Source organism: Elaeis guineensis, chromosome 9 (genome assembly GCF_000442705.2).
Source record: "Elaeis guineensis isolate ETL-2024a chromosome 9, EG11, whole genome shotgun sequence".
Classification (NCBI taxonomy): domain Eukaryota; kingdom Viridiplantae; phylum Streptophyta; class Magnoliopsida; order Arecales; family Arecaceae; genus Elaeis; species Elaeis guineensis.
In genome coordinates this window covers 3,350,708-3,375,065 of record NC_026001.2, presented here as the reverse complement: position 1 = coordinate 3,375,065, position 24,358 = coordinate 3,350,708, and the positions used below count along the sequence as shown (strand labels likewise).

General features: G+C 39.0%; 3 protein-coding genes across 7 annotated transcripts; 2 read left to right on the top strand and 1 right to left on the bottom strand.

Annotated features, from left to right (window-relative positions):
- Positions 1–959: 959 nt before the first annotated feature.
- LOC105052070 (two-component response regulator-like APRR5) lies at positions 960–9,570 on the bottom strand. 5 transcript variants are annotated; one of them, XR_012134221.1, is made up of 9 exons: positions 9,210–9,570; positions 8,955–9,116; positions 8,012–8,163; positions 7,787–7,900; positions 7,065–7,239; positions 6,582–6,978; positions 2,317–3,172; positions 1,416–1,576; positions 960–1,320 (listed from the first exon to the last, which is right to left on the bottom strand). XR_012134221.1 is itself a non-coding variant. In XM_073243077.1 (8 exons), the coding sequence occupies exons 1-8, from the start codon at positions 9,445–9,447 to the stop codon at positions 1,466–1,468; spliced, it is 2,205 nt and encodes a 734-aa protein (XP_073099178.1). In that variant the 5' UTR covers positions 9,448–9,570; the 3' UTR covers positions 960–1,465. The 5 variants fall into 5 exon arrangements, 4 of the variants coding, with proteins under 4 accessions (XP_073099178.1, XP_073099179.1, XP_010931074.1 ...); XM_073243077.1 differs by having other exon boundaries at positions 960–1,576; XM_073243078.1 differs by having other exon boundaries at positions 960–1,576; positions 6,582–6,966; positions 9,210–9,569.
- Positions 9,571–16,430: 6,860 nt separating this feature from the next.
- Positions 16,431–19,805, top strand: LOC140851638 (uncharacterized). The gene is made up of 3 exons (XM_073243587.1): positions 16,431–17,700; positions 18,979–19,268; positions 19,311–19,805. Exons 1-3 carry the CDS (start codon positions 16,431–16,433, stop codon positions 19,803–19,805), a joined length of 2,055 nt encoding a protein of 684 aa, XP_073099688.1.
- A 543-nt stretch (positions 19,806–20,348) lies between these two features.
- Positions 20,349–21,001, top strand: LOC105052134 (alpha-soluble NSF attachment protein 2-like). The gene has a single exon (XM_010932843.4). It carries the CDS (start codon positions 20,426–20,428, stop codon positions 20,999–21,001), a length of 576 nt encoding a protein of 191 aa, XP_010931145.2. The 5' UTR covers positions 20,349–20,425.
- The last annotated feature ends 3,357 nt before the right edge of the window (positions 21,002–24,358 follow it).

The window sequence follows — 24,358 nt, the reverse complement described above, 5'->3', positions numbered from 1 at the left end:
AGAAGAATCCCTGGATTCGGATTCCATCCAGCAAATTAACCTTTGAACCCTAGTATGACTTACCTGCCATAAAACCGGAATCTATATCCTAAACACCAAAATATGCACCCTTTATACTGGACAATCCAACCCGTGGTTCTGAAGGAATCTTATAAATCAGAGAGAAAATTCTGGGATTTAGCTTTGTTTGTCAACTAGAATTGAGAGAAACACCATGTTTGGCAAGTGACAATAATTCAGGATATGGAATCTAACCAAGTATTAGAAACTGAGAGCAAACAACCTGAAGCCATCGGTGACTGGTGATATGAATAAATCAATATGAGCATGAGCCTGTAGAATGTCCAAGACATTTGAGTACGCCAGGTTTTTGAGCAGACTTCCTTGATACCTTAGTTCCAACGAACTACATTGGTACGTTTAATGCACAAATATAGTACACAGTAATATGAGTTTAAGGGTATCAGTGTGTTCAGGTGAGAGGTGACAAGCCAAAGAAATAGCTAGCCAATGACATCCTGCACACAAGTACAAATCAGTGTAGAAGCGAGGTGGTGCACAAGCTTCAGTTCAGAATGCATATTATGAATAAGAGCAGCAGCTTATGTAGTAAAAAACCTTTAAAACTCTTGTTTCTTTGGGTTCAAGGAATCTACAGGCACCTAGAGTTTGTTGTTTAAAAAGATTGTCCATCAGGAAGATACATAAATGATGACAAAAGAAAACTTAAAATGACCATGAAAAGTTTTGAGTGCTAATGGCTTCTGAAGACAACCAAAAGAATTTTAGAATATAATGCTGCTTACACCTTACACAATGTCACAGTATGTCAATTTTTAGCATGCCACACATCACTCATGATGCTAATAGATCATGACAGCTCTGCTGGACGAGGTGATCATTTTTCATACTGTATTATAAACTGACATACACTTCATACTCTGAAAGAGGCATATATGTCTCCTGCTGATCAATTTGTGGCTGGTTTGTTATTATGAAAATGAATGTTTTTCATCTAAGGAAGAAAAGCACACAAGAAATGTTAAAAATGTTCACCAAATGTAAACACCGGCAAAACATCATACCTATTTTGCCAGATAGGTTTCAATGATACATTTTCTAAGGAAGGTTGCTGATGTGCGGACATGCTAAATTGAACCATAACCAGCATGTAGATTCTCGAGTGACTTTCAAATAATACCTGCATTGCAAGGGCCTAGAAACAAAGGACAACCTCATAGAAGTGAAGCTGTATGACTATCATAGGATCTCGAATTTTTATCATAAACTTCTCTTCCAACACATGTTCGCACAAAGCCCCTGGTACATTACAAGCTCATAAAGCAACCTTTGATTTATTCAGCCACAAAAGTGAGCACATGGAGAAGAGTTAAAAATGCCAGCAAAACCCTTACCTTCACCGTCTCTTGCCCAGGAAACCAAGCAGCAGAAGAAACTCTCCCAGTCAGTCTTCTGCTTCTGTTGTTGTGATGGAGTCAGGAGCTTTCTGACGCACAAACTGACCTTTTACTCTTGGCCGTTGCTCTGCGAGCTTTTTCCTACTATGATATCTAACCTGTCAAACAGAACAATAAGATTACATATCAAAATTCTAGGTAGTTAGAAAAAAGGTTCATTAAACTACTAAGAACTACTATGAAAGTGTCACGGCCTAGAATTTTCTCCAAAATGAAATGTTTCAATTTATGAGCATCCAAATAAAAATGATGTCACAGATATTCAGTGGTTTCTGGCTGGTCTGTCCCATTCAGACAGAATAGGACTGCTATCAACAACATGCTTGTTGATGATGCTTATCTACAATATGATGTCATAGCCACAAGAGATGGAGATTAGGACTTAAAGAGCATGCATGTATGTATATATGTCTCTCTCTCTCTCTGTGTGTGTGTGTTTTTGTAGTTGATAAATAACCCACAAAGTTGTACCGCATCTTTATGTTTCCTATTTGGTGATTTATATTTGCATTTGAGCATAGCTTCATAACTGAATCAAAATATTCATCTGCTGTACTTCAAATCCATAGAAGTACAGTCTTGCAGTCAAACTTGCCTGAACAATAATTCAGAAAAACCTTCAGAATTTTTTCTGTTATTTCTGTGTATCATGTTAATTTTTCCCCTAGATATAAGAATAATTTTTATTTGCAACTGCAGTTTCACTGAACCAAACTGAAACAGCCAAAACCTTTCAGCTTCAAATCATTAGATATTCTATCTGCAAGTCTGGGCTTCTATGGAAGCTAGCCAAGAAAGAAGCACTGCCACAAAGGTAGGGCTGCTATTTATCCCTTACCTTCTTCTCAAAGCATCTGTCTTTCCGTTTCATGCGGAATTTGATCAAGGCAGCCTCACGGCTCGATTGGTAACTGTCCAAACCTTTCCCGCTGCAGTTCTGGGCACCACTTTCAGTACCACTTTCTAAAGCAGTTCCAGTATTTGCAGCAGCATCTGCTGTTTCACCACTATAATTGCTTCCACAGCCTTTGAGAATGTCCTGACTACAGTTGGCACTTTGATCGGTGAGTTCCACAGGAGTGCATGACAAATCTCTTGAATCTCCAGGTTCCAAATCGGGATGTTGTCTCCGATAGTGGGACTGATGAATTTCTTCATGGTGGTGAAATTCATTGCATTGGGGATGATTGATAAGATGATCGTCATGATGACCAGATTGATCAGAAGTAATTTGAACCGTTGCCTTCTCAGCTGCTGCAGAACTATGAGGCTGTAAGGAAGCCTCATGATAGAACACTTGTTGCAAGACGGCACCATACCCTGCACATAAGCTCTGATATGGTATTGCTCCAACAGGAATTGGCAGTGGAATAAACCCAAACTGAGGATGATTAAAAACCATATTCTCTCCTTTGGAAGAATGACCAGCATGGTCATCCTCTCCTGCTGGACAAGACACAAGGCCAGCATCCTCTCTGTTGCTTTCAGAAGTGACCTGAAAGTATTTTGTAGTTTCACCCCCATTCCCTTGATGGAGCACCATTCCTTTAGGTAAGAGGGAAATGTTCTTGTCATTGTCAGAGCCATGAGTACTAACGTGCGACTGAGATTTATCAACACATTCTATGGTTCTAACACACACAGCTGAAGAAACAGGCTTTTTACATGAATGGTGAGCCTTTTTGTCACCATACCTGCAAAACAAAGAAAATAGAACCTGCTCTCAAAAGGACTGGATCTAAGCAAAAACAATTTTTTAAATGCAAATGAGAAGAATGTAAAGCGGTAACATTTTGCTGAATGTTACTAGCAAAGGATAAATGGATGCTGGACTTCCAATTCCTTTAGACAACCAGCTATGGAATCAGCTACTGATGATTTTCCTATGGATAATCCAATCCTGAACTTACATTCCAGGCTTCAGGTTTGGCCATATATGTAGCTACATACTTCCATGTTATTAACCATATGTATAACATCTCTTCCCATAACAAGTCTGAAAAACATAAACAAACAGTCGAAGAAAAAATAATGACCCATTGTTGATGGGATTCAATCTCATCATGGCTACCAAATGTGCCTTTATTCTTCACACATGTCCAGATATTCTTCTAATGTCATCATATTGATCTTGTCAAACTTTACATCAGTTCCAAAAGTTTAGGACAAAATACATTACAAATAGATTTCAGTAGCCAATTAACAATATCTGCATTTTACTAGTATCATCCATCCCTGGGCTTACTCATGTTAATCAGTTAAATAGCATTGGTTTCACATTATCCTTTCCATCCTCATCATATTCAGTTAAGAAACCTTGCTTTAACAAGCTAGAAGTCAACCGTTTGCTCCTTTTCAACATTGATTTGTGGCATCATTGTCTCTCAACCAGCCTGAGGACCTTTGATAATTTGGCAAGTTCTAGGTTAACAAAGCAATTTGGACAATCAATCTACAGATAATACAAGAATGGCTTTTGCCTCAGATGACATACATTCCGGTAAGACCCTTCCTTCAATAACTAATTTTCTTTACAAGCTTCATTGCAGAATTCTTTCATTTTACTTAGGTAACAGAACTCATATATTTTGCATGACACATACATCTTGACTTCATAAAGTTTGAACATTAAATTCTATAAAAATGCATAGCTGGCACTTGCCGGTAGTTCATTTCTTAGTTTGGTGACACCGTACATGCAAGGTATTGAGGTAAACACGTGAAGACTCAGGTATCAAATTAATGGGTTGCCATTAAGTGACAGAATGATTTTTCCAAAGAGAGATTTCAAGAGGCCATAGAACATAAGCTTGAAAAAAAGTGGAGTTTCTGCTGGAATCGAAATGAAATTATAATTTGATTTGATTTTCCAATTTATGGGGAAAGGGCAAAAGAGAGTAACCCTGAGGTCTTTACTTTTATAAGAAAATTAGGGTGAACTTAGTCCAGGTTGTAGGCGTCAATGCTAAATCCAACGTTAAACAAGTTAAGAAGAATCAGAAGAAGATAAGAGATATACTGAACTGATTAGCAGTAAAAAGATTACGAATACTAAAAGAAGGGGGGTAATCCAACTTTAAAGCTGTATTTTCAAATTGATTTCACATTCGGTGTCTGTATGCATTCCATTTGTTAGACAGGGACGTTCGAATGGACAAGAGGAACAGGAAGTATGAAGAGCGAGTCTAAAATGATCAAGCAGATTAAGAGAGAGATTCAGAGCAGGCAAACAGGAAGTATGAAGAGTGTGAAATGATCAGGCTGATAATGAGAGAATCAGAGTGCAAATACATACATGTGTCTGTCATCTAAAAGCATCTTCTATGCATTTTTCCTTGCTAGAATCATTGTTAGTGGATCTTCTTCTTCTAAATGCTCCATCTTAGACATCATCCCCAATGACTGTCTCGTTTAACCATGTCAATGGTTTTTTTTTTTTTTTTTTTTTGCTCCTTGATTTATCTGGTTGCTAACTTGAGCATACACAACAACCAATAGTTATGGCTATCGTTTGAGTGACTCCTGCTCCCATAATTATGTCACTTTCTTAAAGACGTTCAATATTCTTGATTACAAGCCCCTCCACAAGGTTGCTAGTTCTGACAAGACCAAAAGTTTGTATTGCTACCAAAATGCTGGATCTTAACGTGAATCTAAAAATGGTAATAAGGTTTTGTTAGTTGATCATGCAAAAGAATAAAGAAAGAGGAAAAGAAAAAGAGAGCAGATACATAGACAGATCCAAAGATGAATCTAGATTTTAGGGCTTTGTATTCTCGGTATTTGACCATGAAGCATATGAATGCTGCTAAAACAAGTGGAGAGACAAAAGCAAGGTCAGATATGGATCATGAAGAAATTACAGATTAAAGGAACTATGAAATCATTTTGATAATGTGCATAAGACTCTGCAAAATGTTTGGATATACACAAGATCATTCATAGTTCATCAATGTGCGTATATACCATGCAGGTGCATGCATGCAGTGAAGAGATCAAATGCCATGTGATAAGCCTGGCAAAGATGAGGATGCAAAGGTGCATGTGAGGAAACTGGTATCAGCATAGTTGGCTGTGTGTCCATCAAAGAGTCTTAAGAGAAAAACTGATAGACCACAAGCTAAAACCACTCAATGTATTTTGTACAAGTGTTAAACAAAAGTTAAGATGGTGTAATTCTGGAATGGTTCTTGTAATAGGTTGAAGTTTTTGAAGAGAAAATGGTGGGGTTGGGGACACATGACTTGCATGCAAGTAGTGAGACACAAGTCTAAAAACCCCAAAAAAGGTCTTAGTCCATAGAAGTCCAACAGCCAAGAAAATTCTTAAAGCCAACCATGAATAATTTAACAAAAGACTCTTCTTTTTAATTCGTTAGGATGTAACTTCTCACTTAGCATTTCAATTTGCTATTTTAAAATTGCATATTTCCCTTACCAAAAAAAATTGCAAATTTCCTTCTGCAACCTCAGTCCAACCTATAAAATCTGTCTTAGAGATGAAGCACATTTTCCTAGATCTAATATTGGTTTTTTGCTGGAAGTTTTAAAATAAAGATGGAGAAAAGCATCCCTTCCCACTAAATGGCCTTGGGGACATCATCGTAAGCACCTCATGTCCAAAGATGCTTGAGCTATAAAACCATTACCAATTTAAAGGGGTGACATCAGGTTGTGTATCAACTGTACAACTTTCTCAAATATTAATGAATTATATTTTCATCCTAAAAGGCCAATCTCAATATACATGGGGCAAAGTTTTATTTTTGACAACGGTTAAGGTTGAATATTTTTGTTTCAATGAATGACAAAAAAACTGATATAGAAATACCTAAGGGTGCAGTACAGCTAAAGTGAGATGTGTGCCATATGTCAGTGCGGTACCATACCAAGAGGCATACCAGCACTAGCACCGTATGGTATGGCAAGTACTTAAACCCTTAGTAATGTAACCATTTGCTGACCATTTTATGCACAAGACTTGATATCCAGATCACAGAATTTGATATGACTGGCCATTAGATCATAAATCTCTGACATCTTAAGACCTACAAGCAGCTCTTCTAAGTTGTATAAGAGGGGAGTCTAGATTTACAAAAGTTACCTGGAGAAGGCAGAGGCATTTGAATGATTCAATATATGCTTTTGTTTGAAATCCCGATCTACACAGCCATTGAGCTGTTGTCTTCTCAAGGAAAGTTCCAAATGTGGTGAGGAACCAAATTCCGATGTACTTTTCGCATCAGAGGATGCTGAAGTTTCAGGTAATGCATCCTTCATCAATGCATACTTCTCCGGAACAGAAGAATTGCATTTTCTGTTAGCTACTGACTCAATAAAATCTATCATATCATTCAATGTTTCATCTGGAGCATTATTTTGACAATACGAATTACGATCAGCAGGATCACCCTCTTGGTATTCCTCCCTGTATGGGGATTTATGATAAGAACTATTCTTCTCTTGGTATTTTTCAACAAAAGAAATCCCTGCAGATATATCTGCAATAATTAGACTTTACCAATATCAGAACCATAAAGCGAATTTTGCAATAATGGGAGAGTGTCAAACATAAAATTCCGACAACCTCCAGCTTCCACATTATCGTCCAATTTCAATGTGTTTGCCATTATCGGTGTGCCATTATCAAGTTGCTCTGGTTTTGCTTCCATTTCCCTGGAAGTACTCCCACCTTCAGCTAGATGAGGCCCTCTGTGTTTCTGATCACCCTCGATTTCCATCTCCAGCTTACCATCTGAGCCCTGCTCACAAGTCAAATGGTGCCACTAGTCAAATGTGTCATGCATATAATATATTAAGATGCCACTAAATATAAAAATATGAGCCAGACTTCCATAACCTTCAGCATCTATATGGATGCCCAGCTACTTTTATCCATGTCATACTGTCCCACACAAGCAGGAATCGACCAAGGAGAACAGGGCAAAATTCCTTAACCCAAAGATTTTGGGCATATCAAAAATAGTATTTTTAATAGACTCCGCCTAATATCTATGGACAGCAAAACCAATGGCCTTTGCAGACCCTCTCAATTCTGCCATCATCTGCCTCTTCCCATCCGTTGGTTCCCAAGTTTGTGTGAGATATATGGTGACCATGCTTCCACGTAGGGTTTAAAATTCATAACAGCTGTTATTAATATATTATTGTCAATAGCACAAAATCATTTTTCCTTCGAAATTATAGTTTCTCAGGTTGTTTGAGAAAGAACATAAATTCATTATCCATGTCATATTACCCAGAACAAAATTAATCTAAATGAGATAGGAGCAGTTCACTGGCGCTCACCTGACCATCACTACCTTGATTGCTGTTCTCCCCAGTCTTGGACGTATCTCCTGCAATTGTGCTTATATGATTGCTTGCAGCATTATTATTGGATGCATTTGTGTAGCTGTTTGACTGCACCAATAGTGAAGTTAAGCAAGACCTCTGCTGATACTCCTAGCACTAAGCTAAACAAGGATGGACTGAAGATACCCATTGGAAAAATAGAGACTAATAAAAACTTGCCGAGCCAACAAGAAAACATACACAATGCCTCCTCCAAACGTGCTGCCATAAGTTGCACAACTCATTCTTCCTTATTGGTTTCACAAGAAAGTCCACAGCACCCTTTAGCATGCATTTGAGCACTACACTGATGGAATCGTGAGAAGACATCACTGTCAGACAAGATACCATATTAGATAGAACTGAAGTGAGGAAAGTATCAAAGAGATTATGACAAGAATCTGATTTTTATAACTTCTCTCTTGTTTGACCATATCAAAGGACTCAGGTTCCTAGAAGTAAGAGGTGAGGTGAATTCATGGGAAGCCATGATCCTTGATTTTGGTCTTTATATCATCAAGTAGCTGACTTTACAACCTGATCATAAAAAAAAAAGAGGGCCATGACCCAGTTATGGGGGACCTGGGAGGGGTGAATTGGGCACAAACCTATCTTTTTAGCTGTTTTTTTTTTTTTTTTTGAACAAGCGGCTGGCCCAGGACATTTTTTTTTGCTATTGCGCTATTGCGCTTGTCAGGCCAGCCTGCTTACATTGCACCAAGCAATGACCCCTACAGCCCGATCATAATAAGTAAATAAAATTGTAAATTTTATTTTAATTTTTAAGTCATTTTCTATTTTCAGAAGACCTAGCTTTGGATGGAAAACGTTTACGCTGGCATTTAGTTTGTCATATTTAGCCGTTCATCTCAAAGAACTTAGCATCTCAGGTGTTTAAGGGTGAAGTAAAATCCACTAAACCACGAAGAATAATTAGGCGTTCAATTTCAGCCTTTATAAAATATACAAGTCAATTATAAAACCAACTTAACAAAAAAATTTAGAAAATTTCCAATTCACATTTTCCTTTTAGACTTAGCTTTTAACAGGAGCCAATTGCATAGTGGATGAGAAAAAAAGTTGCTCTTTTCATGCTCATAATTTAATCAGTTCGACAACTCACTGATGACCGGAATGTTCTTGCACTCCTCTGTACTCATAATCTTGGAAAGAAGCCCGATTCCCGAAAGCGAAGGCATCGCAACTTCCGTCAGCACGAGATCAAAGTCGTAGTGCTTCTCCTTCAAAACCTCCCACGCCTTGAGCCCATCCGGCACAGCTACCACTGCGCCCAACCCAATGACAAACGACTTAAAATTTCTTGTCTATAAAACCAAAAAAGAAGAAGAAGAAAAAAATAGAAGAAGTCGCGTGCGACCGTGGTAGCTGCATTTCCGGAGGAGCGCGGCGACGATGTGGCGAGTGGAGTCGTCGTGCTCGACGAGGAGGACCCGGAGCGATCTACTCGGAAGGAACCTCTCCCACCTGATCACCTGACGCTCGGAGCTTGGATCCGCCGGCCTCCTCGGCCCTCCGCCGGCGGCGCCGCCCGATCCCCCGCCGCCGTCTCCGTCCGGCGCGCCTCCCTCCTCCTCGTCCCTCAATCCACTCTCCATCGACGACGACGACGAAGAAGAAGGGAAAAGAGGGACAGAGAGAAAAGGAGATTTGATGGTGGTGGGGCAAGAAGGGAAGGGACGGGACGGGACTGGACTGGGGAGGGGAGGGGAAGGGGAGTAACCCGTGGCCACGCCGACTCGGTAGGAAATATCTTCGCATGGTGCCACGTCAGCGGGGCGAAATCAAATCTAAAGGCCTCGCAGCGCGGGTCGGGAGCTGGGCTACATGGCCGCCGCGCGGGCCACTCCTTCCTGCCTTCGCTCTACATCAAGTCGAGAGAATAAAATTGGCGTTTATGGCCCCTTACATTAAAAAAAAAAGAAAAAGAAAAAAAAAAAAAAAAACGAAAACCAGGTCTTTTGCGTATATCTGTCTCCCTTCCTCTCGCCACGTGACTAGGATCACTTAGATTAGCTGATTTGATAGGGATTTATTTGTGGATGCGAATAAATTTGGAATATGTTTATATGTGCCACATTCCATGGATGTTATTGAAACCGCGTGATGTTGGATATCATTAAAACTAAGGCTCCCATTCCACAAGTGAAGGTATATCTACTTTGTTCTCAACACATGCTTCTCAAATTGCCACGTGCTTGTGTTTGTTATCGTGATGGCTACTTGATTCATGCTACAAAATTGATTTATTTACCTCCTCATCAAGGGGACTTATTTCATACCCAAATCAGATGCGGAGCCTAGCCATTTTAGTCCAAACAAAATTTAAGTAAAATATTTGTTGCCAAGCCTTCGATCCGAAATCACAAATCAAAAATCATGACAATTATCACAAACTCATAAAAAACTCTCTCCATAAGCATACAAAGTATTTCATCACGATATCATAAGATTATAGTAAAATAAAATTTAAATAATTAATATTCAACTCTAATTAAAATAACTAAATCAAAATAAAATTTTATAGTTTCCATCGATATCAATAAATCCTAATCTAGATAAAGATATCAAATTCTGTTTATATTTGTTCTCCCGTGTCAAAACCCCTAGTCAAACTAGTCCCTCAGCTACCTAGCCAACTTTCATAATTAAATGCCGTCACTGTATGGATAACTCTTATTGTGAAAAGAACTATTACTGTATAATTGATGGGTAGAGCCAAAGAGTGTGAACTATACAAGTTAACAATAACATTTGATAAAATGAAAGAAGAGGCTCCGGTGTATAGAGAGGACCTCACCGTTTAAAAAAAAAAGTAACCATAGAAACAATGGAACCCACTATTTTTTTTTATTTGGTATCATTAGAATTTCTTATTTCCAGGTGAAATGCCTGGAAGGAATAAAAAATCGTGGTTGGGGAAAGTCATAGTAGCAAAAGCCATTGAAATTTTTATTTTATATATCGGAATAATCCGTTTTGTTATTAGTACAAATAGGATAATAAGCTAGACAATTCAGCAAATAATGTAAGCGGATTTGGGATGGTGTTTATTGGCCAGATTGATCTCAAGCTCTATGTCCATGGGCTCCATCCCCCCTCGTATTAGGAATGTACATTGCCTGTATATTAGGAAGATCACGTGATTGATACCATGATCTCTCCAATTTTCTGCCTGTTTCTCTTTTCTTCATCTCTATATATGGATGTACATATCATAGTGAAATACAAGAAAAAGATATCTTCTCCATTTTTTTATGTTTCTCTTCCTTTTCCTACATCTCTCAGGCTTTTCTTTTATATGGTATCAAAGCAGGGTCGCCATTGATCCAAATCTTTTCCTCAATTAAGCGCTTACAGCAGATTGTTGCTGAAGCATCCTCTTGCACGTAGCTGGAGGCAAATAGTTGCTACATCTTGTCCTCATCAACATGTCCGATCAAATCGATCAGAGCACCACAATCGAATCTATGGTGGATGGTTCGTCATCGACCTTAAATGCTGCGCATGATCCGACATCTCCCTATTTCATCTCACCTTCAGAGAATCCTGGGAATGCCCTTGTGACATCTCTACTCAAGGGACCGAACTATCCTGCATGGCGAAGGGCCATTATCACTGCTCTTCGAGCCAAACGAAAAATTCGGTTCGTTGATGGGACACTTGCAAGACCTATAGATAGATCGCGGGATCATTTTTTCTGGGATACGTGCAATTAAATGGTGATGTCATGGATCTACAACTCTGTTGTACCAAAAATCTATGATAGCATCTCTTTTTTTGAAAGTGCTCGAGATATTTGGGTCAATCTTGAGGAAAGATACTCTCAAGGTAATGCTCCTCGCATTCATGAGTTAAAGACTCAAATCTGGAGTTTCAGGCAAGGTAATGATATGACTATTACTGCTTATTATGCCCATCTTCGTGGCTTGTGGGAGAAACTTACGGCTTATTCTAAAGTGCCGACTTATTCGTGTGGAGCCACTAGAGAGATCCAAGTTGAGAAAGAAGAAGAGAGACTACATCAGTTTCTTTTTGGTCTCAAGGACTCCTACGACACGTTGCGAGATCAGCTGCTGTCCATGGAGCCATTACCAACAGTTAATAAGGCATATGTCTTATTAATTCGAAGTGAAAAGCAGAAGGAAGTCGCCGCTGTTCGAACTTCTCAACCCGAAGCCGCGGCTCTCGCTGTTAAGCCCATGACAGAAAGGGCGAATAAAGAGATCGGCTCCAAGGAAAGGAATAAAAAATATTTTCGATGCGACTACTGCAAGAAGACAGGACATACCCATGATAGATGCTTCGAGCTAATCGGGTACCCACCTGGATGGCAATCCAAAGATCGAGTTAAGGATAGAGGCAATGGAGCCGAGACCGATAGTCAGCAACAAGGAGGGGTTGCCGTGAATGCTACTACACCATTGAATACAGACAGAATCTCTCCAATACCGGATCTTTCTCCTACACAATATCAGCAACTTATTTCCTTTCTTGGACAAGATAAGACTCAAAGTACCGTAAATTTTGTTGGTAAGGCCTCTCTTGATTCTTTTCATCATTCTTGGATCCTTGATAGTGGTGCTTCCGAACACTTAACCTTTTGTAAGTCCTTTCTTCATGATATTGAACCTCTTGACAATGCACTCCCAGTTACTTTACCTAATGGAGTCAATATGCCTGTACATTCATATGGTGATGTTACTTTGACCAATGATATTATCTTGCATCGTACTTTATATGCTCCTAATTTTACTTGCAATCTTATTTCAGTAAGCAAACTTGCTCGAGAATTTAATTATGTTGTTCTCTTCTTTCCCACATTTTGTGCTCTACAAGACCTTGCCACGAGAAAGCTGATTGGATTGGGTGAACTCCAGGATGGTCTTTACTACTTCAAAGGCTTGGCAATACGTCCTGCACGGACAAATAAAGTCAATGTTTCGATTAATCTCTGGCATGCTCGGTTAGGACATTGCTCTTACAAGCGTTTGAAACTTGTTCCTTTTCTTTCAAATACTTCTTTTGATTCCATAAATAATTATTGTGACATTTGCTATCGTGCAAAACAGACAAGAAAGCATTTTTCCTTGAGCATTAATAAATCTGCTTCACCATTTAATTTAGTTCATATTGATATATGGGGACCATATCGCACCCCATCACACATGGGAGCTCATTTCTTTCTCACTATTGTTCATGATTGCATAAGGGCTACTTGAGTTTATCTATTACAAAGAAAATCCGAGGCATACCAATGCTTTGTTAATTTTCATGCTATGGTCAAAAATCATTTTGATGCCAACATTAAACACATACGTAGTGATAACGCTCAAGAGTTTGTAGCCGGACCATTGAAATCACATCTTCTAGAACATGAGATTATATCACAAACTTCTTGTGTTGGGACACCAGAACAAAATGGGGTGGTTGAGCGTAAACATCGACATCGATTAAATGTTGCCCGTGCTCTAAGATTTCAAGCCAACTTGCCTGTGTCATTTTGGGGAGAATGTGTTTTGACTACCGCCTATTTAATTAACTTGACACCTACACCAAAATTGAATGGCAAGAGTCCCTACGAACTCTTATTTCATAAACCACCCACCTATGATCATCTGAGAGTTTTTGGTAGCCTTTGTTATGTGCATGAGACATCCAGTGATAAATTTCAACCTCGTTCTCGTGCTTGTGTTTTCGTTGGATACCCTCTTGGTCAAAAGGGCTATCGTGTATATAACCTTGAAACTCATGAAATATTTACTTCACGTGATGTTATCTTTCATGAGAAGACGTTTTCTTATTCTCAAACATTACCTTCTTTTTCTATTATACCTTCTTTTTCACAACCAAATCAGACTGATTATGATGTGGGATTTCCTTTGGCAATCAATAATTTATCTCATGTACCTAATTTGGATCAGACCCAAGGACAGATTTCAAACCCTATTCTTTCTCACGAGTCAGATCAAACACAAACCAATTCTATTGATTCGAACCAAATGTCAAGTTTGAACAAGACTCTTGATGCAATCGACACTATCTCTCCTGAGCAGGCTTCACCTTCTAAGACCATTGGACCTAATTCATGGCCCGTCAGAGATAGGAAGCAACCCGTTCGATTACAGGACTACATTGTCGATGCCCCAGGAGTGGGGAGACCCCCGGACACATCCGTCAATTCAGTGACCTCAGGTAAGCCTTATCCTATTTCTTGCTACCTTACTTATTCTAAGCTTAATGCTTCCCATCGAGCTTTTATTTCAGCTATTACCTCTCATAAAGAACCTAAAACCTTTTCTCAAGCCGTTAAGGATCCTAAGTGGCGAGAAGCAATGGGGGCTGAGCTCATTGCTCTCCAGCAAAATGGCACTTGGACTTTGGAGCATCTACCACTCGGGAAGAAACCCATTGGATCGAGATGGGTATACAAAATTAAATACAAGACCGATGGTTCTATTGAGCGATACAAGGCTTGGTTAGTGGCAAAGAGATACACACAAATAGAAGGCCTTGACTATACTGAGACTTTTGCTTCGGTGGCTAAATTACCTACAGTACGATGTCTCTTAGCTGTTGCTTCCGCTAAACATTGACAGTTACATCAGTTGGACGTCAACAATGCTTTCCTTCATGGCGATCTTCATGAAGAAGTATACATGACACCTCCGTCAGGATTTCTAAAACCAAGTGACACATGTGTTTGTCGGTTGCGTAAGTCTCTTTATGGACTCAAGCAAGCATCAAGACAGTGGTTTGAAAAGTTCTCCCACTCCTTGCTCCAATATGGTTGTACTCAATCTAAAGCCGATCACTCTCTGTTCACCAAACAGGATGAGGACTCTTTCATTGCCATTCTTGTTTATGTGGATGATATGATTATTACAGAGAATAACCCTTCGAAATGTCAGGCACTGAAACAATATTTACAAGACAAGTTTCACATTAAAGACCTGGGCAACTTAAAATATTTTCTTGGATTAGAAGTGGCACGATCACTTTCGGGCATATTTGTATCACAACGAAAATATACTCTTGACATTCTCCATGAGACCGGAATGATTGGGACCAAGCTCATAAAATTTCCTATGCAGCAACATCTCAAGCTCACGACGGATGATGGAAAACTACTTGATGATCCAGGTCCATATCGTCGATTGCTGGGACGACTCATTTATTTGACTATCACTAGGCCTGATATTGCATACTCGGTGCATGTTCTGACACAGTTTATGCAATCTCCTCGGCAACCACACTTAGACATAACCTTCCGTATTTTGCGATATTTGAAAGGGTCTCTAGGTCAAGGCATATTTTTTTCAAGTGTCAACACCTTTCAGTTATATGCCTATTGTGATGCAGACTGGGCAGGATGTCCCATGACAAGGTACTCTACTACAGGTTTCTATGTTTCCTTAAGAGATGCTCCGATTTTTTGGCGTGCTAAGAAGCAGACAACAGTGTCTCGTTCCTCTGCAGAGGCCGAATACCGGGCTATGTCACACACTATCAGTGAATTACTATGGCTTCGAGCCCTCTTATCCGACCTCAGTGTTTCACATCATGGTCCCATGTTCCTTTATTACGATAATCAAGCAGCTTTACACATTGCTGCAAATCCTGTGTTTCATGAGCGGACCAAACACATAGAAATTGATTGTCATTTTGTCAGAGAGCGACTACAATCTCAAGACATTGCTACACGATATGTTCCTACACATTGTCAGCTTGCAGATATCTTTACCAAAGCTCTCGGCTGTGATCATTTTCAAGAGATTCTATGCAAGTTGGGCATTCGAAATCTCTATGCGCCAACTTGAGGGGGACTATTAGGAATGTACATTGCCTATATATCAGGAATATACAGAATATTAGGAATGTACATTGTCTAGAATATCTTTTTACAATGGCATGTTACAGAATATTAGGAATGTACATTGTCTAGAATATTGTCTAGAATATTTTATAATTACTATGACATATTTTTGAATTAGGAAGATCACGTGATTGATACCGTGATCTCTCCAATTTTCTGCCTGTTTCTCTTTTCTTCATCTCTATATATGGATGTACATATCATAGTGAAATACAAAAAAAAGATATCTTCTCCATTTTTTTTATGTTTCTCCTCCTTTTCCTACATCTCTCAGGCTTTTCTTTTACATGGTATCAGAGCAGGGTCGCCATTGATCTAAGTCTTTTCCTCGATTAAGCACTTACAGCAGGTTATTGCTGAAGCGTCCTCTTGCACGTAGCTGGAGGTAAATAGTTGCTACATCTTGTCCTCATCAACATGTCCGATCAAATCGATCAGAGCACCACAATCGAATCTATGGTGGATGGTTCGTCATCGACCTTAAATACTGCGCATGATCCGGTATCTCTCTATTTCATCTCACCTTCAGAGAATCCTGAAAATGCCCTTGTGACATCTCTACTCAAGGGACTGAACTATCCTGCATGGCGAAGGGTCATTATCACTGCTCTTCGAGCCAAATGAAAAATTTGGTTCGTTGATGGGACATTTGCACGACCTATAGATGGATCGCGGGATCATTTTCTCTGGGATACATGCAATTCAATGGTGATGTCATGGATCTACAACTCTGTTGTACCAGAAATCTATGATAGCATCTCTTTTTTTGAAAGTGCTCGAGATATTTGGATCGATCTTGAGGAAAGATACTCTCAAGGTAATGCTCCTCGCATTCATGAGTTAAAGACTCAAATCTGGAGTTTCAGGCAAGGCAATGATATGACTATTGCCACTTATTATGCCCATCTTCGTGGCTTGTGGGAGGAACTTATGGCTTATTCCAAGGTACCGACTTGTTCGTGTGGAGCCACTAGAGAGATCCAAGTTGAGAAAGAAGAAGAGAGACTACATCAGTTTCTTTTTGGTCTCAAGGACTCCTACGACACGTTGCGAGATCAGCTGCTGTCCATGGAGCCATTACCAACAGTTAATAAGGTATATGCCTTATTGATTCGAGGTGAAAAGCAGAAGGAAGTCGCCGCTGTTCGAACTTTTCAACCCGAAGCCGCGGCTCTTGCCGTTAAGCCCATGATAGAAAGGGCGAATAAAGAGATCGGCTCCAAGGAAAGGAATAAAAAATATTTTCGATGCGACTACTGCAAGAAGACAGGACATACCCGTGATAGATGCTTCGAGCTAATCGGGTACCCACCTGGATGGCAATCTAAAGATCGAGTTAAGGGTAGAGGCAATGGAGCCGAGACCGGTAGTCAGCACCAAGGAGGGGTTGCCGTGAATGCTACTACACCATTGAATACAGACAGAATCTCTCCAATATCGGATCTTTCTCCTACACAATATCAGCAACTTATTTCCTTTCTTGGACAAGATAAGACTCAAAGTGCCGTAAATTTTATTGGTAAGGCCTCTCTTGATTCTTTTCATCATTTTTGGATCCTTGATAGTGGTGCTTCCGAACACTTAACCTTTTGTAAGTCCTTTCTTCATGATATTGAACCTCTTGACAATGCACTCCCAGTTACTTTACCTAATAGAGTCAATATGCCTGTACATTCATATGGTGATGTTACTTTGACCAATGATATTACCTTGCATCGTACTTTATATGCTCCTAATTTTACTTGCAATCTTGTTTCAGTAAGCAAACTTGCTCGAGAACTTAATTGTGCTGTTCTCTTCTTTCCCACATTTTGTGCTCTACAGGACCTTACCACGAGGAAGCTGATTGGATTGGGTGAACTCCGGAATGGTCTTTACTACTTCAAAGGCTTGGCAATACGTCCTGCACGGACAAATAAAGTCAATGTTTCGATTAATCTCTGGCATGCTCGGTTAGGACATTGCTCTTACAAGCGTTTGAAACTTGTTTCTTTTCTTTCAAATACTTCTTTTGATTCCATAAATAATTATTATGACATTTGCTATCGTGCAAAACAGACAAGAAAGCCTTTTTTCTTGAGCATTAATAAATCTGCTTCACCATTTAATTTAGTTCATATTGATATATGGGGACCATATCGCACCCCATCACACACGGGAGCTCATTTCTTTCTCACTATTGTTCATGATTGCACAAGGACTACTTGGGTTTATCTATTACAAAGAAAATCCGAGGCATACCAATGCTTTGTTAATTTTCATGCTATGGTCAAAAATCATTTTGATGCCAACATTAAACACATACGTAGTGATAACGCTCAAGAGTTTGTAGCTGGACCATTGAAATCATATCTTCTAGAACATGGGATTATATCACAAACTTCTTGTGTTGGGACACCAGAACAAAATGGGGTGGTTGAGCGTAAACATCGACATCTATTAAATGTTGCCCGTGCTCTAAGATTTCAAGCCAACTTGCCTGTGTCATTTTGGGGAGAATGTGTTTTGACTGCTGCCTATTTAATTAACTTGACACCTACACCAAAATTGAATGGCAAGAGTCCCTACGAACTCTTATTTCATAAACCACCCATCTATGATCATCTGAGAGTTTGTGGTAGCCTTTGTTATGTGCATGAGACGTCCAGTGATAAATTTCAACCTCGTTCTCGTGCTTGTATGTTCGTTGGATACCCTCTTGGTCAAAAGGGCTATCGTGTATATAACCTTGAAACTCATGAAATATTTACTTCACGTGATGTTATCTTTCATGAGAAGATGTTTTCTTATTCTCAAACATTACCTTCTTTTTCTATTATACCTTCTTTTTCACAATCAAATCAGACTGATTATGATGTGGGATTTCCTTTGGCAACCAATAATTTACCTCATGTACCTAATTTGGGTCAGACCCAAGGACAGATTTCAAACCCTATTCTTTCTCATGAGTCAGATCAAACACAAACCAATTCTATTGATTCGAACCAAATGTCAAGTTTGAACAAGACTCTTGATGCAATCAACACTATCTCTCCTGAGCAGGCTTCACCTTCTAAGACCATTGGACCTAATTCACGGCCCATCAGAGATAGGAAGCAACCCGTTCGATTATAGGACTACATTGTCGATGCCCCAGGAGTGGGGAGACCCTCGGATACATCCGCCAATTCAGTGACCTCAGGTAAGCCTTATCCTATTTCTTGCTACCTTACTTATTCTAAGCTTAATGCTTCCCATCGAGCTTTTATTTCAGCTATTACCTCTCATAAAAAACCTAAAACCTTTTCTCAAGCCGTTAAGGATCCTAAGTGGCGAGAAGCAATGGGGGCTGAGCTCACTGCTCTCCAGCAAAATGGCACTTGGACTTTGGAGCATCTACCACTCGAAAAGAAACCCATTGGATCGAGATGGGTATACAAAATTAAATACAAGGCCGATGGTTCTATTGAGCGATACAAGGCTCGGTTAGTGGCAAAGGGATACACACAAATAGAAGGCCTTGACTATACTGAGACTTTTGCTCCGGTGGCTAAATTGACTACAGTACGGTGTCTCTTAGCTGTTGCTTCCGCTAAACATTGACAGTTACATCAGTTGGACGTCAACAATGCTTTCCTTCATGGCGATCTTCATGAAGAAGAATACATGACACCTCCGCCAGGATTTCTAAAACCAAGTGACACACGTGTTTGTCGGTTGCGTAAGTCTCTTTATGGACTCAAGCAAGCATCAAGACAGTGGTTTGAAAAGTTTTCCCACTCCTTGCTCCAATATGGTTGTACTCAATCTAAAGCCGATCACTCTCTGTTCACCAAACAGGATGAGGACTCTTTCATTGCCATTCTTGTTTATGTGGATGATATGATTATTACAGGGAATAACCCTTCGAAATGTCAGGCACTGAAACAATATTTGCAAGACAAGTTTCACATTAAAGACTTGGGCAACTTAAAATATTTTCTTGGATTAGAAGTGGCACGATCACCTTCGGGCATATTTGTATCACAACGAAAATATACTCTTGATATTCTCCATGAGACCGGAATGATTGGGACCAAGCCCACAAAATTTCTTATGTAGCAACATCTCAAGCTCACGATGGATGATGGAAAACTACTTGATGATCCAGGTCCATATTGTTGATTGCTGGGACGACTCATTTATTTGACTATCACTAGGCCTGATATTGCATACTCGGTGCATGTTCTGATACAGTTATGCAATCTCCTCGGCAACCACACTTAGACGCAGCCTTCAGTATTTTGCGATATTTGAAAGGGTCTCCAGATCAAGGCATATTTTTTTCAAGTGTCAACACCTTTCAGTTATATGCCTATTGTGATGCAGACTGGGCAGGATGTCCCATGACAAGGCGCTCTACTACAGGTTTCTATGTTTTCTTAGGAGATGCTCCGATTTCTTGACGTACTAGAAAGCAGACAACAGTATCTCGTTCCTCTGTAGAGGCTGAATGCCGGACTATGACACACACTATTAGTGAATTACTATAGCTTCGAGTCTTCTTATCCGACCTCAGTGTTTCACATCATGATCCCATGTTCCTTTTGCATTTCTAATTCAAGTTGTGCCTCGGAACCCATTTCGCTCTGTCGATACCTCTCGCCTCTCTCCCTCTCACCTTTTTCTCCCGAACTACCGAGAAGAAAAAGGACGGAAAGGAGAAAAAGAGATTGGGGGCGATGGCGGATCAGACGATGAGGGGCGCGGAATTGGAGAAGAAGGCGGAGAAGAAGCACAGTGGATGGGGTCTCTTCGGATCCAAGTACGAGGACGCCGCCGATTTGTACGAAAAGGCCGCGAATTGCTTCAAGCTCGCCAAGAACTGGGATCGAGCTGGAGCAGTATACATCAAACTTGCTAGCTGTCATTTAAAGTTGGAAAGCAAGCATGAAGCTGCTTCAGCTTATGTCGATGCAGCAAACTGTTACAAGAAAATCTCAGTTCCAGATGCTGCACAGTCCTTAAACCAGGCTGTGAATCTTTTCTTGGAGATAGGCAGATTGAACATGGCAGCAAGATACTGCAAGGAACTTGGTGAGTTGTATGAACAAGAACAGGATCTCGGGAAGGCCATTGATTACTTGGAGCGGGCTGTTGATCTTTTTCAAAGTGAAGAAGTGACAACTTCTGCCAACCAGTGCAAGCAAAAAGTTGCACAATTTGCTGCTCAGCTGGAACAATACCCTAAGGCAATTGAAATATTTGAAGCAATAGCACGACATTCAATGTACATTCCTAATACCTCGGCCCTTTGATCGGTTCTGCAGCACCATGCATGTTGACTATGGATTGTGCTCCCCCCACCCTCAATCTATCGGTTACGCAGCCATGCACACATGGACATGGATGATATTCATTTGCTCAATTGAGCTCTCACTCCCCATCCATGGTCTCTGTCCCTCCGTACACCTTCGCTCGATTACGCGGCCCTGTGTGTGAACTTGAGATGGTGTTTGTTGCCGTACATTTTAATTAGATAAATTCAATAACAATAATATATTGAAAATAATTATTCAATATGCATCAATTAAAAATATACAGCATTAATATAAATAAGATCTATACGAATTTATTTTTATTCATAAATCAATTTCTTTCAAAATATCATATTTATCTCGACTGTCACGAATTAAATCAAAATACCAGCACATAACTCTCACTGATAGAATATCAAGTACTAATATTTAATCACTCCACTGATAGGGTATCAAAATAACAATACACAATCTCTATTGATAAGGTGCCAAAGTATCAGTGTTTAATTGCTCCACTAATGAAGTATCAAAGTATCAATATTTAACACCTACTGATGGAATTCAACACAAGTCAGACTACGAGTTAAAATTTATCTTAAATCAATATACTTTCTTTAAAGATATACTTTATATTCGAAATCGAATAATTCACAAAGTTATATAACATCGAAATCAATTAGTATGATTCATATCAAATCCAATACCTTTGATCATAAATCATTTAGTATTTAAAAGCAATATATTTGGTAATTCAAAATATATACATCAAATTTATAAACCATGAATAATTTAATATAGAAAATACTTTATACTTTACCAATAAATCGAGAAAAAGTACAGTATTACTTATCTCATACATACTCCAACAAATTCATATAATTCCATATGTTTATTTTCTAAATCTTTAATTTATAGATCATATCGTAGTATCCCACTACTAAACATCTTCTTATCAAGATAAATATATCTTTATACATAATTAAGTTCAATAATTAGAAAGGATACGAATAATCAAGGAAGATATGATAAATAGTAGTCGCATCCTACATCCCAATTGATTTAATTATGATAATTTTATTCGATCATGATCAAACTAGGTGGTTCAAAATCTCTTTACTGGATCAACTGAACTCAAAACTATAGGATTTAGACTTTTTGTCGATTTCATAAATCAAGTAGAGAGATAATATCGAAAGAGAGAGAAATTAATCAAAGTGAAACATAATCGATTTGATATTTCGATTGATTCGATCAAAATAAATTAATCAAATCATAAATGAACTAATGTATATATAGTCCAATAAAAATTATGGATAATTGAATTTAAAAAAAATTAATTTGATCAAGATGAGTGCTGGTCCGCTGTCCGATGACTGTAGATTAAGATCCTTTACTAAATTCGATCAAAATCATTGAAAGGAAGTCTTTCATTTGACTAATCTTAGAAAGAGAAATAATTCTAGAGAGAGAAAACTCGTAGAGCAAGAAACTAGAGAGAGAAGATAGGGAGAGAAAAATAATTCTAGGGAGAGAAAGAAAGAGAAGAGGGAAGAGAGAGAAACTCTTTCTCTCTTTTTTTTTCTTCTTTTTTTTTATTTTTTCTCTCTTCTTTGATTCTACGATGGAACAGGGGATGGTCTTCCCCTTTTATTTTAGGAATAGAGGAGCACTGCCGGCACGGTTGCTGTTGCGGTGGCTGGGGCTACAACAATATAGCCTGAAGATCCTAGATCGGTGGTTGGCGATGACCACAGACATCGGAAAAACCAAAAAGAGGAAGGGCCGGAACCAAAGAAAAATAGGAGATTTTTTTTCTTTTCTTTTTTTTTTCCAATTTTCCAGCGAAATCGGTGGACGGCAACAATGTCTAATGCAATAGAAAGAAGAAAAAAAAAGAGATGAAGGAGGGACGGGGCTTACCTTGGACTCTAGTGGCCTCACCAACCCAGTTTTTGGTAAGCACAGTGAAAGGCTTCTGTGAAGAAATTTCGACAACCCCTTCCGATTTGAGCCTCGGTCTTTGATGAGAAGAAGAGAAAAATCATCTTTCTTTTAAATAGGATCGGAGGGGAGGAGTTCAAGTCCTCCCTAATGGTGGATAATGGTGGATTTTCAACTCCGTTCAGGAGTCGTTGGAGAGAAGAAAACTTCTCACGGGAGTTTTCTCTCAAATTTTTTTTTTTTTTTTTATTTTTATTTTTTCATACTATAAGATTCATGCAGGATTTGGAGGCATTACATTTATATTAACTAAGTAATAAATGTGTGTCCTTAAGATGTCGCAACAAACATATCCCATGGTATATTTTTTTTTTTCTTTTGGTATACACGGATGATCACATCATTGGTACGAGAACAGCCCATAAAATCAAAATACAAAGATCCTGCAACACTGATGAACATGTCTCATCCTATCTTCAGATCCAAAATGCACAAACCTAGAGAACAAGTACAACCTGGCATACCTTCCAATTGGATGAAGTCTATCATGTTTGCCGTTAAGTTCTTAGTCCAAAGATGTCGATGTTATTTTATGAATCTTACATGTATAAATTCCTCTGCACAATTCGAAACATCTGGCCCAACTAAAAATGTCTTATCTAACCGTGCAAAACATCACCTAAAGCGAGCGGATAGGGTGGTACTAGGGAATGGTAATTTGACCATTTTGCGTAAGACTTTTGCACATTTGAAAGGCAGCATTGCCCTTACAGAAGAAAAGCCTATGTAACTTCCGTCACTCTTAGACTCGAGCCTAACCCACAAATAGGAAGACCTAATCGCTATACCCATATTCGATAAGGGGTCACGGGCGAATGGTCATGTACAGAACAACGTAATGTCGGCAGGTTCCCTGCCGACATCAGGTGAAATTCAACATCCCAGCGTAAGCATTTTACATTTAACTCCTTACAATATTAAATTTTTAAAATCAGAAACTTATTTACAATATATATTATGGAAACATCAGTAGTTTTGGCTTGTATCTTTTGCGTGAAAGAATAGTTGATCCTCTTTCACAAAGTCGACCACCGGACCGCAGTCTAAATAGCTCTTGGGAGGTGTTTGGTGCATTACATGGGTAATATTGTTATGGTAATGTGGTTGTAGAGGGAATGTGATAAAATAACAGAGAATCCTATATTGCAGTATTTAGTATGTACAGTAATATTGTTGTAAAATAACAAGAAATCCTACGTTACAGTATTTGGTATATAATTTAGATTATATAAGCTAATTTTTTCAAAATACTCACATCTTTACTTATTGATTATTGTCTATTTTCTAGAGGGACAATTTAATTTCGGAACCCAACTATTTTAAGTGACATCACGAGTCGAAACCACCTGTTATATT